General features: G+C 38.1%; 1 protein-coding gene across 1 annotated transcript in view; it reads right to left on the bottom strand.

Annotated features, from left to right (window-relative positions):
- The window catches only part of LOC102809312 (uncharacterized), a 77880-nt gene extending 64797 nt beyond the window's left edge, over window positions 1-13083 (bottom strand). The window contains exon 1 of the mRNA XM_078012668.2: window positions 12749-13083. Coding sequence (XP_077868794.1) covers window positions 12749-12850 — 102 coding nt within the window. The 5' untranslated portion in view covers window positions 12851-13083. The remainder of the gene's footprint in view (window positions 1-12748) is intronic.
- Window positions 13084-14756: the final 1673 nt, after the last annotated feature.

The following is a 14756-nucleotide window of genomic DNA, read 5'->3' as shown; positions in this document are numbered from 1 at the left end:
GGTAAGCCACACACTGTGATATTAGTTACTGTAAGCCACACTGTGCTACTAGTTACTGTAAGCCACACACTGTAATATTAGCTTCGTTACTGTAAGCCGCACACTGTGATACCAATTACTATAAGCCACACACTGTGTTACTAGTTACTGTAAGCCACACTGTGCTACTGTAAGTCACACACTGTGTTACTAGTTACTGTAAGCCACACAATGTGTTACTAGTTACTGTAAGCCACACACTGTGTTAATAGTTACTGTAAGCCACACACTGTGATACTAGTCACTGTAAGCCACACATTGTGTTACTAGTTACTGTAAGTCACACACTGTGTTACTAGTTACTGTAAGCCACACAATGTATTACTAGTTACTGTAAGCCACACACTGTGTTACTAGTTACTGTAAGCCACACACTGTGTTAATAGTTACTGTAAGCCACACACTGTGATACTAGTCACTGTAAGCCACACATTGTGTTACTAGATGCTGTAAGCCGTACACTGTGATACTAGTTACTGTAAGCCACATACTGTGTTACTAGTTACTGTAAGCCATACACTGTGTGTTACTAGATTCTGGCGTGTTAAAAGTGAATTAAATAGCATATCATATCTAATTCACTTATGTCATCATAGTTTACCGATAGTAAGTTAAAATTAAAGATGAATGTGCAATAATGAGTATCCCGTATGTCATGTGCAGGTGAATTATAGCGTCGTTTCGTGGGCGCAGAAAACATAGATGGAATATTTTTTGAATATCAAAATACTGATATATGTATATTAAACTTGATAATGTCATCAATGTTTGCAACAAAGAGGCACGCTCTATAGTCAATTACGTAATTCATGGTTGCATTCGATCTTCGCCCTAACAATGTGCAAATCGTGTACTCAATTATATTTGTTCATATCAATTGTCTTTGCGAATGTGTGCAGATATACTCACCCTAGTGTTACCATTCAATATCTAAAACAGGTCAATTAATATTATTTTCCAATTTAATTAAACATCATCTAAGGTGTGCCCAATGACTGCTTCGATGGATGTAGTGTCTGTGTATTTGTTTTGTGAAAGCTACCATAGTCAAATTATTGGCCTTTAAGCAAGGTTTTCAGCAACAATCTATTCATAAAATTTGATTATTTAAAGTGAGACTCATTGTCTCTTATTAAGTTAGTCATCTAAATTAAATACATATTATTCAAGTCAATGTACTGCACAGAGCTATTCACTGTGATTGTCCCGCTCTAACTGCATGCACTGCACAGAGCTATTCACTGTGATTGTCCCGCTCTAACTGCATGCACTGCACAGAGCTATTCACTGTGATTGTCCCGCTCTAACTGCGTGCACTGCACAGAGCTATTCACTGTGATTGTCCCGCTCTAACTGCATGCACTGCACAGAGCTATTCACTGAGATTGTCCCGCTCTAACTACATGCACTGCACAGAGCTATTCACTATGATTGTCCCGCTCTAACTGCATGCACCGCACAGAACTATTCACTGTGATTGTCCCGCTCTAACTGCATGCACTGCACAGAGCTATTCACTGTGATTGTCCCGCTCTAACTGCGTGCACTGCACAGAGCTATTCACTGTGATTGTCCCGCTCTAACTGCATGCACTGCACAGAGCTATTCACTGTGATTGTCCCGCTCTAACTACATGCACTGCACAGAGCTATTCACTATGATTGTCCCGCTCTAACTGCATGCACCGCACAGAACTATTCACTGTGATTGTCCCGCTCTAACTGCATGCACTGCACAGAGCTATTCACTGTGATTGTCCCGCTCTAACTGCATGCACTGCACAGAACTATTCACTGTGATTGTCCCGCTCTAACTGCATGCACTGCACAGAGCTATTCACTGTGATTGTCCCGCTCTAACTGCGTGCACTGCACAGAACTATTCACTGTGATTGTCCCGCTCTAACTGCGTGCACTGCACAGAGCTATTCACTATGATTGTCCCGCTCTAACTGCATGCACTGCACAGAACTATTCACTGTGATTGTCCCGCTCTAACTGCGTGCACTGCACAGAGCTATTCACTGTGATTGTCCCGCTCTAACTGCATGCACCGCACAGAACTATTCACTGTGATTGTCCCGCTCTAACTGCATGCACTGCACAGAGCTATTCACTGTGATTGTCCCGCTCTAACTGCATGCACTGCACAGAGCTATTCACTGTGATTGTCCCGCTCTAACTGCATGCACCGCACAGAACTATTCACTGTGATTGTCCCGCTCTAACTGCATGCACTGCACAGAGCTATTCACTGTGATTGTCCCGCTCTAACTGCATGCACTGCACAGAACTATTCACTGTGATTGTCCCGCTCTAACTGCGTGCACTGCACAGAGCTATTCACTGTGATTGTCCCGCTCTAACTGCATGCACTGCACAGAGCTATTCACTGTGATTGTCCCGCTCTAACTGCATGCACTGCACAGAGCTATTCACTGTGATTGTCCCGCTCTAACTGCATGCACTGCACAGAGCTATTCACTGTGATTGTCCTGCTCTAACTACATGCACTGCACAGAGCTATTCACTGTGATTGTCCTGCTCTAACTGCATGCACTGCACAGAGCTATTCACTGTGATTGTCCCGCTCTAACTGCATGCACTGCACAGAGCTATTCACTGTGATTGTCCCGCTCTAACTGCATGCACTGCACAGAGCTATTCACTGTGATTGTCCCGCTCTAACTGCATGCACTGCACAGAGCTATTCACTGTGATTGTCCCGCTCTAACTGCATGCACTGCACAGAACTATTCACTGTGATTGTCCCGCTCTAACTGCATGCACTGCACAGAGCTATTCACTGTGATTGTCCCGCTCTAACTGCATGCACTGCACAGAGCTACAGTATTCATTGTGATTGTCCCGCTCTAACTGCATGCACTGCACAGAGCTATTCACTGTGATTGTCCCGCTCTAACTGCATGCACTGCACAGAGCTATTCACTGTGATTGTCCCGCTCTAACTGCATGCACGCCGCTAACGGGTGCCAACCCAAACTTACGGACATCCGGAAATTACATTGCTTTCTTGGAATCGAGTCAAAATGTTTCTATATTTTACAGGAAACAAAAACTGCCGCTTTGATAGTTTTTTTTATACTATTATCGTTGAAATTACAACGATTTGACTTTTCTTTGTAACAAAATTTTGTTTCCATGGTGATATCTTATGATTTCTGTCACTTCCATGTACACGTGAACTACTTTTGCTGTGATTTGTGGGCTAGTCGTAACGTCACGAAAATGAGGCAAACATGTTACGTAATATCACGTACTTCTCGTCAGCAATGTATTACAAAGTCTTATTTAATATCATCTGTGTTGTAGCTATAACGTTTGTTCAGACCGACATTCAGTGTTATAATGTAGTGAAATAAATTATAGAACATGATTATATCATAATAATTAATACTGAATATTAAATTGTATTTATTTTCACAAAAGACGAGATTACAATACAAAGATCATATATCGATTTAATTATCGAACTATACACTGTAACAGTGGAAAACAATTGTTTAGCCAAACATCTGTGTTAATTTCACAAAACACAGCACATAACACAATTATATAAGCGCTATAATTTGTTTCCGGCAAAATGTTTGTCCCAGAATTTGTGTGTATTTTTCTATATTTTTGTTTGTTAATTTTTGTACAAATGGAAATGATTTTTTATTGGTAAAAGATCTTGATCCTATGGTGTGAACAGATGCGAGAAACATCATCCAGATTAGTGAAAGGTAACATAAGTCTGGCGGCGCTAAACTCCTAAACGATATGTGGGAGTTGAATAGTCTTCCTGTAACATGGTAAGTGGTTATATGTCTTATAATCTATTGAAATTATGATTTTAAGCCGCATTAAAACCACAACAATAAATATTTAGTAGAATCTTCAGTCACGACACGAAAATTGAACTGGTGAAAACATGCCATTTTAAATATGTTTATTGTCTCGTAATCTCGTATTGTTTCTACGGTTACTTATTTTACCTCTAGAGTCATGTGCTGTCTACCAAGTTTGCAATGTCACTCACTTAAATAGTATATTTCCGTCATCATAACACCGAGTATTTTGGCATAAATATCCCGAATATAAAATGAGAAAAATCAACTTGTCTTTGGTGGCGTATTTATTACGATGAACTCTATTCAATACGATATTCACATATTTCAAGTTCAGTCTTCTGAACATAGTTAGTAGTATGTCATGGGAACAATATGCCGACAAATAGCGTCCAGAAATGCTGTTGCATTACTTGTCTGTTTGTACAAATTATTATAATAGTTTCTAGTATCCTTGATTTTCACTAAAAATTATGTACTAAAACGCACGAGTAATGTGCAGTTATTATAATAAATGAAATAAAATATTGCATTACTCAAAATATAGTGTGGCAGAGCATGTGTGAGAGAGGTATGTTAGATGTAGTTGTACATGGTGAATGTATGTTCGATTTGACATGGTTATTCAAGCAATATCACGATTTTGTGTAGACCCACGGGCTGTTAGTCAAGGCCAATATCCCTTTAACAGACAACAAATCGTGATATTGACCTCACAAGCATGTGTTATTATTTAAATATTGTCTAGTATTCATTGTTTCAAACGAGCCCAATTGTTCCGTCCATTAATAATATATTTTAAAACTGTGTACATTTAACATATTCTTCATGTCTGCATCATTCTCATCGCCTCCATTTTCGATCTTTGAAAGCAGTGAAGAATTCATCAAGAAACTGTAGACAATTAATTAATATGCAAAACATCCTCCATCTCGTCGTACAGATATATTGATGATAAGAATGATTCTCGATTTAAATGAATTCAACTCATAGAGTATTTGTCTTGAGTTTCTAAGCAATTATGCAACGTAAATTAAACGTTTTGGCGGTGTTACAGTGTTACGATGTTACAGTGTTACGGTGTTACAATGTTATAGTGTTACAGTATTACAGTGTTACAGAGTAACAAATTCAATAACTTCGATTTCGAATTGTTACATTTGTTCGCATAGTGTTGGCAACATTTCCCATTGTACTGACTGGCGTCCTGTGCGTACAAGCAAGACTGACACTTTTGTACCGTTTACCACTAACGAATGCACTACTAGTATTGGTGTTTATCTAAGGCGTGACATAGCATTCTAGACTATGGAGCCGTATTGTTAAACTTATTTTCTTTAACTCACTAAAATACATTTGTATTGAACATAATGACGACTGCTTGTACGTATAGAACAAATATGCCTTGGGGATTTATCTATTAAATTTTCAGTGAAATCAGACAATGCTGATAGCAGACATTGTGCACAATGAAACACGGCATTGACTTAATTCATGAATATAGACACAGTGACCTTTGGATAACCCCAGTGCCCGGGAGGTTCACGCACAGAATACAAATGGAGAATCGGTTCTGATCAGAGTGGTTCACTGTAGATATAACCCTATTTAAATCATGGCCGCCAATTTATTTAAAGCGCTCGTCGAGAAAACAGAAGATTAAATGGTCACATAACAAACTGAAACATACACTCACTAAAAATTCATAAAAAGTACATTAAAAGTACAGAAATGAGGTAAAACTGCGTAAGAAGCTAAATAAAAAAAATCCAGTGATATATAGATTACAGTTTGTTTGTTTTTCTATTGAAATTGGGAATGTTTTATGTTTGGTTCATATAATTATTGATATGTTTATTAGTGAGGTAATAGCGAACATAATTTTTATGTAGTGTTCTTCATCCTCCACGTCATTCTTCGAACATAATTCACATATATGTTTTTATTTGGGTTTGGCTAGAACTGACTGGTTTTATAAGTTATACATTGTTCCTGTTCGCACGGTTCGAATAGTCTTAAAGACTATGTGTCTGCCAACCGAATGGTTGTTGTTTTGTTAGTCTGTGAATGCTAGTGCGCCTCATTTAAATAAACGCCATGTAACCATGAAAAAAACGGTATGCAGATATAAACTGTTAAGTATATTTTCCTAAATATTCCTTTAATCATGTATTTTCTGAATATTTCAGAGCCCTTTAACACCCATGCAATCAAGCTACCCCACCCCACCAACACAATTCATAGACGGTAACGTAGTAGTCAGGCTTGTCTGTCTTAGAAACAGTCAAATATCAACAACATTCGGAAAGATGATGTACATTTCTCTGAGGACAGACGGTACACGGGGCTGACAACAACACATATTGGAATCGACCCAATATAGTGGTGGTCGATTCACTATATATTTGCTGACGAGAGATGAACACGCATCTTATCGCTCTCTTAACCAGGTTTTATGACGTCATAATATTTACATTCGTTCACCGGCCTCCAGCTCAAAACACCGCCGTGGATCCTGCTATAGAAAATAGGCCAATTGGACAGACGATCAACGGTTTCTGCCAAAACAGAATGGTATTTCATTTGATAATAGGGTATAACATTATATTAGTAACAAGCACAACATTCCACTTATCAGATATGCGCATTGTCACATCATCACTGATATCTAAAGATTTGTTCTTGATATATTGGTGGAACAGATATACATAAATACACTCAAATACCTACACAAATGAACTAAACTGCAACGACTCCCGACAATTAAATACATATTGTGTCATATGCAAATTACTGCACTCGTCGGAAACAAGAATATGTTGAACAAATAAATAAAAAACTTGATAAACACACCAACCACAATAATTCACCTTATAGATTTCCTGATTCAGATTTAGTGGATTTCCACCAAAAACATATAAGTGTTTCTAACCAGCTACATGCCTAGTTGTATTGAATTAGATTATCGGTTCTTTAGATGTCGGTAGTTGACAGCCACATATATGTTTTTCAAAAAAATGCATCTCAAAACTAGGCGAACGAAAAAAACAATTTCTACAGTATTTCACAGTTTTTAATGATTTACCCTTTACTAAACCAAGTGACCTCGTGGTTGAAATAGCTCCACTGTCTTTGTAGAGTGTCCTCCTCAAAAGAAGACCTACGGTCCGCTGAGTTGCAAAACCAGGTGAATGTGCAGCAAATTGGTGCTCACTGGTTTGAATCAAACATATGAAGTAAACATTATATCGATTTATCTGTAAAAATATCACTTACACTTAGATAAGTTCTGTCTTACGTGTCTACTCAATTTTACTATAGCAGGATGACAGGCTATGACAGTGTTTGAGGAGGGTCTACTCAGTTTTACTATAACAGGATGACAGGCTATGACAGTGTTTGAGGAGGGTCTACTCAGTTTTACTATAACAGGATGACAGGCTATGACAGTGTTTGAGGAGGGTCTACTCAGTTGTACTATAACAGGATGACAGGCTATGACAGTGTTTAAGGAGGGTCTACTCAGTTTTACTATAACAGGATGACAGGCTATGACAGTGTTTGAGGAGGGTCTACTCAATTTTACTATAACAGGATGACAGGTTATGACAGTGTTTGAGGAGGGTCTACTCAATTTTACTATAACAGGATGACAGGCTATGACAGTGTTTGAGGAGGGTCTACTCAGTTTTACTATAACAGGATGACAGGCTATGACAGTGTTTGAGGAGGGTCTACTCAGTTTTACTATAACAGGATGACAGGCTATGACAGTGTTTGAGGAGGGTCTACTCAGTTTTACTATAGCAGGATGACAGGCTATGACAGTGTTTGAGGAGGGTCTACTCAGTTTTACTATAACAGGATGACAGGCTATGACAGTGTTTGAGGAGGGTCTACTCAGTTTTACTATAACAGGATGACAGGCTATGACAGTGTTTGAGGAGGGTCTACTCAGTTTTACTATAGCAGGGTGACAGGCTATGACAGTGTTTGAGGAGGGTCTACTCAGTTTTACTATAGCAGGATGACAGGCTATGACAGTGTTTGAGGAGGGTCTACTCAATTTTACTATAACAGGATGACAGGCTATGACAGTGTTTGGGAGGGTCTACTCAGTTTTACTATAACAGGATGACAGGCTATGACAGTGTTTGAGGAGGGTCTACTCAGTTTTACTATAGCAGGATGACAGGCTATGACAGTGTTTGAGGAGGGTCTACTCAATTTTACTATAACAGGATGACAGGCTATGACAGTGTTTGGGAGGGTCTACTCAGTTTTACTATAACAGGATGACAGGCTATGACAGTGTTTGGGGAGGGTCTACTCAGTTTTACTATAACAGGATGACAGGCTATGACAGTGTTTGAGGAGGGTCTACTCAGTTTTACTATAGCAGGATGACAGGCTATGACAGTGTTTGAGGAGGGTCTACTCAATTTTACTATAACAGGATGACAGGCTATGACAGTGTTTGAGGAGGGTCTACTCAATTTTACTATAACAGGATGACAGGCTATGACAGTGTTTGAGGAGGGTCTACTCAATTTTACTATAACAGGATGACAGGCTATGACAGTGTTTGAGGAGGGTCTACTCAATTTTACTATAACAGGATGACAGGCTATGACAGTGTTTGAGGAGGGTCTACTCAGTTTTACTATAACAGGATGACAGGCTATGACAGTGTTTGAGGAGGGTCTACTCAGTTTTACTATAGCAGGATGACAGGCTATGACAGTGTTTGAGGAGGGTCTACTCAATTTTACTATAGCAGGATGACAGGCTATGACAGTGTTTGAGGAGGGTCTACTCAATTTTACTATAGCAGGATGACAGGCTATGACAGTGTTTGAGGAGGATCTACTCAATTTTACTATAACAGGATGACAGGCTATGACAGTGTTTGAGGAGGGTCTACTCAGTTTTACTATAACAGGATGACAGGCTATGACAGTGTTTGAGGAGGGTCTACTCAGTTTTACTATAACAGGATGACAGGCTATGACAGTGTTTGAGGAGGGTCTACTCAGTTTTACTATAACAGGATGACAGGCTATGACAGTGTTTGAGGAGGGTCTACTCAATTTTACTATAACAGGATGACAGGCTATGACAGTGTTTGAGGAGGGTCTACTCAGTTGTACTATAACAGAATGACAGGCTATGACAGTGTTTGAGGAGGGTCTACTCAATTTTACTATAACAGGATGACAGGCTATGACAGTGTTTGAGGAGGGTCTACTCAGTTGTACTATAACAGGATGACAGGCTATGACAGTGTTTGAGGAGGGTCTACTCAATTTTACTATAACAGGATGACAGGCTATGACAGTGTTTGAGGAGGGTCTACTCAGTTTTACTATAACAGGATGACAGGCTATGACAGTGTTTGAGGAGGTATACATATATAAGAGCATGGCACTAAAATGGTTCCATGGAAATAGGTTTACACAGACACAAACGATTCCGACCCTTTGTCCAACAATTGACGTTGTAAGTCTTATTGAAAAGGTTGTGTCCAGTCGTTCACTGGCAACAACGACAGATTTGAAGTGTTCGTATAGCTAAGATAAACGAGGTTGCAATAGTGGAAATATAAACAGTTTGTAGTGTGAAGCAATGCACAAGAAATGAAACCGGTCGCCTAAGAAATTGTTTTCTTGTAATCATACTTTTAATGTTATGAATACACTCTCTACCACTTTCCATGGAAAATGCACTACTTAAATATGGTTTCTGCTAAAATATCGTATATCAAATGAAAGTGAAAATGGCAATAAAATAAAACAAAAAGAAAAGAGGCGCCCACCGAAATATTTTTTTTAACATCTTAGTACCGAAAACAATTTTTTCGCCTGAAGAATATTGTAATATACTAGTGAATGATTATATTATCTAGACGCATGTGCTGTTTGCCACAAATATAATGATTATATTATCTAGACACATGTGTTGTTTGCCACAAATATAATGATTATATTATCTAGACGCATGTGTTGTTTGCCACAAATATTGCTATATTAATTATCTTGCCAGATTCTTCAGCAGACATTTAACACACTTCGCTTCAACTGTTGAAATATTGTGCGTTGTGTCTTTGTTATTCCATAGTAGAGATCCCTATGCGGGGATGGGGTATTTACCCGTGATAACATATGTCGTATATTTGTTTTTATTTATTTTGTGTTAATAGCATTGAGTAGTTTGTTATCGACGTAGGAGCGTGGTACGTACTGGTACTATACATGACACTGAGATATTGCACAACTGTCAACAATAGGATTCTAATTAAGTGGATTAAAGTGCACATGTATAAATAGTGATTACATCTCATCAGAAGTCAATACGTGAGTGGAGAATCATGTTAACGTCAATGACCGCAAACTGTACTTTAAAGCTAAGTAAAGTTATTTTGTGCTGCTTTTCACTACGCTTCGATCACATTTAAGGTCAACGAGATAAGAAGCGACAAACTAATATGAATATTGAGACAAAAGCGCAACAAATACATATTGTATCATCATTCCTGTTATGAACCTAATCCCTACACTTAATTGGGACATGTCCCTCTAGTATTTGTATTTGTAGAGATTCTGTTTCTGTTATCTGACGTGGTATGCACTTCCGCTAAGGGACGGCTCAGTTTGTATGACAGGGGTTGCATCTTAACTTCAACATTACAAAAATCGTCCTTTTTTTAATTAATTTCTTTTTATTTATTCACAGCATTGGTTATTTATTTAAGTTTTCCCAAATATCACTGATTACTTGTTTAATTGATTCACTAGTGATTCGACTGCTTATCACATACAACGTAAGTAAGTGACATGTACAATATATGGATATTAAATATGAACTATAAATAATTTCAAATACATTAAATTTAATGATTCAAACAGAAACCAATGTTAATTTCTCTTTTGTATGTATTTTCTTATGATTTGGGGTTTCTTCACCTCCATGGCACGGCAATTTTATTATTTTATTGTATTCTAGGCAGTATTGGTCGTTTGGGATTTATGATTTCTCTTTTTTTTCAGGACGGGTGGGCTGAGAGGGGTCATCATGTTTTGATTGGATGACCGGAAGTCATTATTTGTGTACAACTTAATAAAGATTGTTCCGCCCCCCGGTCATTAAAGATGAGCAGTCCCTAAAATGAGAAATTAATTGGCATAGAGGACTAAAGTGCACATCAATTTATGCTGACTGCAATAACAACACACAAGTAAACTATTGAATTAACAAGACTGATGCGTGTCTGACATGACTGTGGTGTGTATTAAGTGGTCAACAAAGTTAACGCCAATGACCCGGCCGTAAACGGTACTTGTCAAACACACATACCATTTGTACCGTTTGTCATTATATTTCAAATATCTTGATATTTCTAAACTCTGGGTAACTGGATCCAGCTATTTAACTCTGGGTAACTGGATCCAGCTATTTAACTCACTATATTTTATCACATGCACCGGTAGTGAATTACCGCTTCAGTCACCTCGTGAACAAAGAAGGATGATATTAACAATAACTCCGTTGTTTTGTCAACGAAGGGGAAATATATAATGAGACATTTCCAACATATCGCGATGTAAAAATAACAAATAAACACTAATAAGACAGTGATATTCATGAAGGTATGAATGTTTTTTTTTTAAACTAAATATTCCGAGTTTTTTAAAACGTCTATTATTTATACACGTGATATTATTTATACACTAATGTTTAAGTTTATACAGTCTAAACTGTATATATTTTTTCCAGCAAACATTTCAACAGTCTGGCAACATTCTTTCTTTTTTCCTTTAGTCCTAGTGTCCTGGTAATGTAGAAAATAGATACACACAAACATATGCTACCGTTTGTTTTCTCAAAATCAATAAAGTAGGCGTACTATTTCAATTACCGCTTCACACGACACCTTTTCACCGTGGAAAACACTTATGACATTGAGTTGACACAGGGCATTGAAATCGGAAAACCCTATTGTTTGATGTTAACTAGTATAGTCTAACTCTAAAGCATCGCTCTAAGTTTGTTGACAAAGCAATCAGGGACAGAAAACTTAGTTCATAGGGTGGAAGGCCAGAACAGAAAAGTTGGTTTTAGCTGATGCCAGTTTAATTTTCAAACCGTAGAAGATAATAAATTGGTATATATGTGACAACACATATGATTCTAAAGGTAAATGTGAGATTGTGGATGTGCAGTAGAGCGTATTGTCTTATTTTAAATGACCTTCAAGCGCGGCTTGTTTTTCTTCGAGCCATTTCTGGTAGAGTACACGATATTTTTAAACACATGTATTTGAATGCATTTTTACAAATGAGCGATGTATGTAGTGTTGTTCATTGATCAGTTAAGAACTTGGTACGTGAATGGTTTTATGAAAGCTAACATGCTAACAGATTTTTTGTTTCACTCGTCAGCATTCAGTAATACATGATTAGACGCATATGATGGCACTGCTTTCCTAATGGCATATCAATTCCATTCTATGTATATTCCTATGTTTACATCACGTAACCAAGTACCGCAGGGTACTTTTATATGTGTGCCAACTATTATCTGTCATAAATGTACTATCGATCTGACATGGTTCTGATTTTAAGTGTATTGCCTACTAAAATTATTGCATGATACTCGTAATAACAAATTATCGAACGCGACTATCGCTAGACTCGATGGGCGCCAGTTATGCATGTAACCTAAAAAACGTAGTCCATAAGTGGTTGTTATGTCTACACTGATTTACCGTGCAGGAAACCACGATACGAAGGTTGCTCTGTGATACGCGCTATTATACCATAATGACAAATGGATGTTAACAGTTACAGTGTTGTAGCTTACCTTTCCTTTATTGACAAAGGAGTTCAGTAATAAAGTCTTCCCACAAAATTGGTCTCCAACGACAACAATTTTACACCGCGCGAACGGCGAACGTGCAGCCATGACGACAAATCCAAATGTTCATTTCATGTAAATGAAACGGGTGCAGGTCCTTGTTTCAATAGGCAGTTATCATAAAAGACGAGTATTCATACCAATGTGGGTAAGCGCGGTAGTCGATAGTAACCTGATGATATCTTCAATAAATTGAGGTAGCTTTGCTAACTGACCAATAAATGTATGTATACAATGCAATTCACTCCAGTCAACAACAAGGTCATACTCGTGAGACCCAAACCACAACAATGAAATGTGCTCAAACAGTGAGGTTATAAGTAACCTATAAGTGATCGTTATCACCGATGAGGGCACTGTTTTAAAAACACGCACTTCTCCAAAAGTTTACGTGCACTCGTAAATAGTTGAATACGAAAATCCAATACAAATTTAACTATTTTTTCCGTCATGCATGACACCAAATACAACCATTTTAACTAGTAATGACAGACAATGTCAACCTATAAAATCACTAATATATGGGTATTAACTGATTCATACTCGACTTGGAGTAATCAAATACAGGATTACAATTTTGAAGGTCGTCATGCTGAATTGATTAGAGTATGGTCACATTGTAATGAATAAAAAAAAAACAGTGACACCGATTTCATTAATTACGAAAACAAATATGTCGTCGGCCACAGACTCTAATGTTCGATTTATGTGTACTATTGTGTTATTGACCCTCAAAAATTGTCTGATAATTGGGTCAACGGAATAAACACGGGTAAACTCTAATCTTACAGCACGACCATCTTATCACTCTGCACGACGGTTAGTTTTTTATAGAATGTGTGAAGCGGCCTTCGGGATTTTATCGGAGTTGAACAATCGCCATTGTGTAATGCACCATGATTGATTATTATAATGACGCTGTCTCCGCTCCTGTTGTCAACCTAACAACAATGAAATAATAGGTCACGTGACAACGCCGTAATTCGATGATATGAACCCTTACAGATGACATCCTAACAATCATATTGAGTCACATGACCATGATCACTAACAGGCAACGCCATGTGGACATGACGGTGTACTGCAGTATCAGTGCAGTGTGTAAGACCATGGAACTATAAACCCCGGGGTTTATAGTTCCATGGTAAGACCAACTCCCCAATGGCCCGTGGTTTTAGATACTTATACAGTGGCTGCTCCAATCATTCTTTGACACTGACCAATCAAATGCCAGAATGAAACTCGCTTTACGACTGTACTGCTTAAAATAAATCAACCCTCTCAACAACTCACTGGAAGCCCATGACTCATATGAAAATTTGTGCTTACAACTGGTTTTTAATCCGTGTCAAAAACGTGCACAGAATGGTCGTTTTGTGCACGTTTTCGACACGGCTTATCAGCCACCTCAAGTGCCAAATCCATGAAATAAACAACCAATGTCAATAGAGTAGCCTAGGTGTTAAAAATGGATTAAGTACTGGCAAACCAACTTCTGCATAGGTATGTTTCTAAACGCTTGCTTTTTGGCTGATTTAGTCATCTTTTTTGAACTTAGAAGAACGCAAAACCTAATATTACATGTGAGAACGAAACAAATCCGTCGAGATTTCACGTTTTCCCGTAAAAAGGATGCTGGCTGTTCCCTCTCTGGGCTCCCTCCCCGAGTATACTAGTACTGGTACTACCATGGATTAGTACCTTCCATGGTACTTCCATGGAACTATAAACCATGGTACTTCCAACTCTAACCATGTCGCCATTTCGTGACACATTTCAAGCTATAAATGGGCATCAATACTCATTTCGCCCAATATTTCGCTTTTATAACATTTTAATCAACAGCATATCGCTTAGTTTCCGACCGGTAAAACGACCATGTTTTTATCCCTTTTTTTTCTCACTCGCTTATTAAAAACACTGACCGCTTGTTCAAACACTGAACACTGGCATA

Source organism: Saccoglossus kowalevskii, chromosome 11, assembly GCF_978046115.1.
Source record: "Saccoglossus kowalevskii chromosome 11, keSacKowa6.1, whole genome shotgun sequence".
Lineage (NCBI taxonomy): Eukaryota > Metazoa > Hemichordata > Enteropneusta > Harrimaniidae > Saccoglossus > Saccoglossus kowalevskii.
Note: the sequence above shows the minus strand (reverse complement) of the source record. Positions and strands in the feature narration are given on the sequence as shown.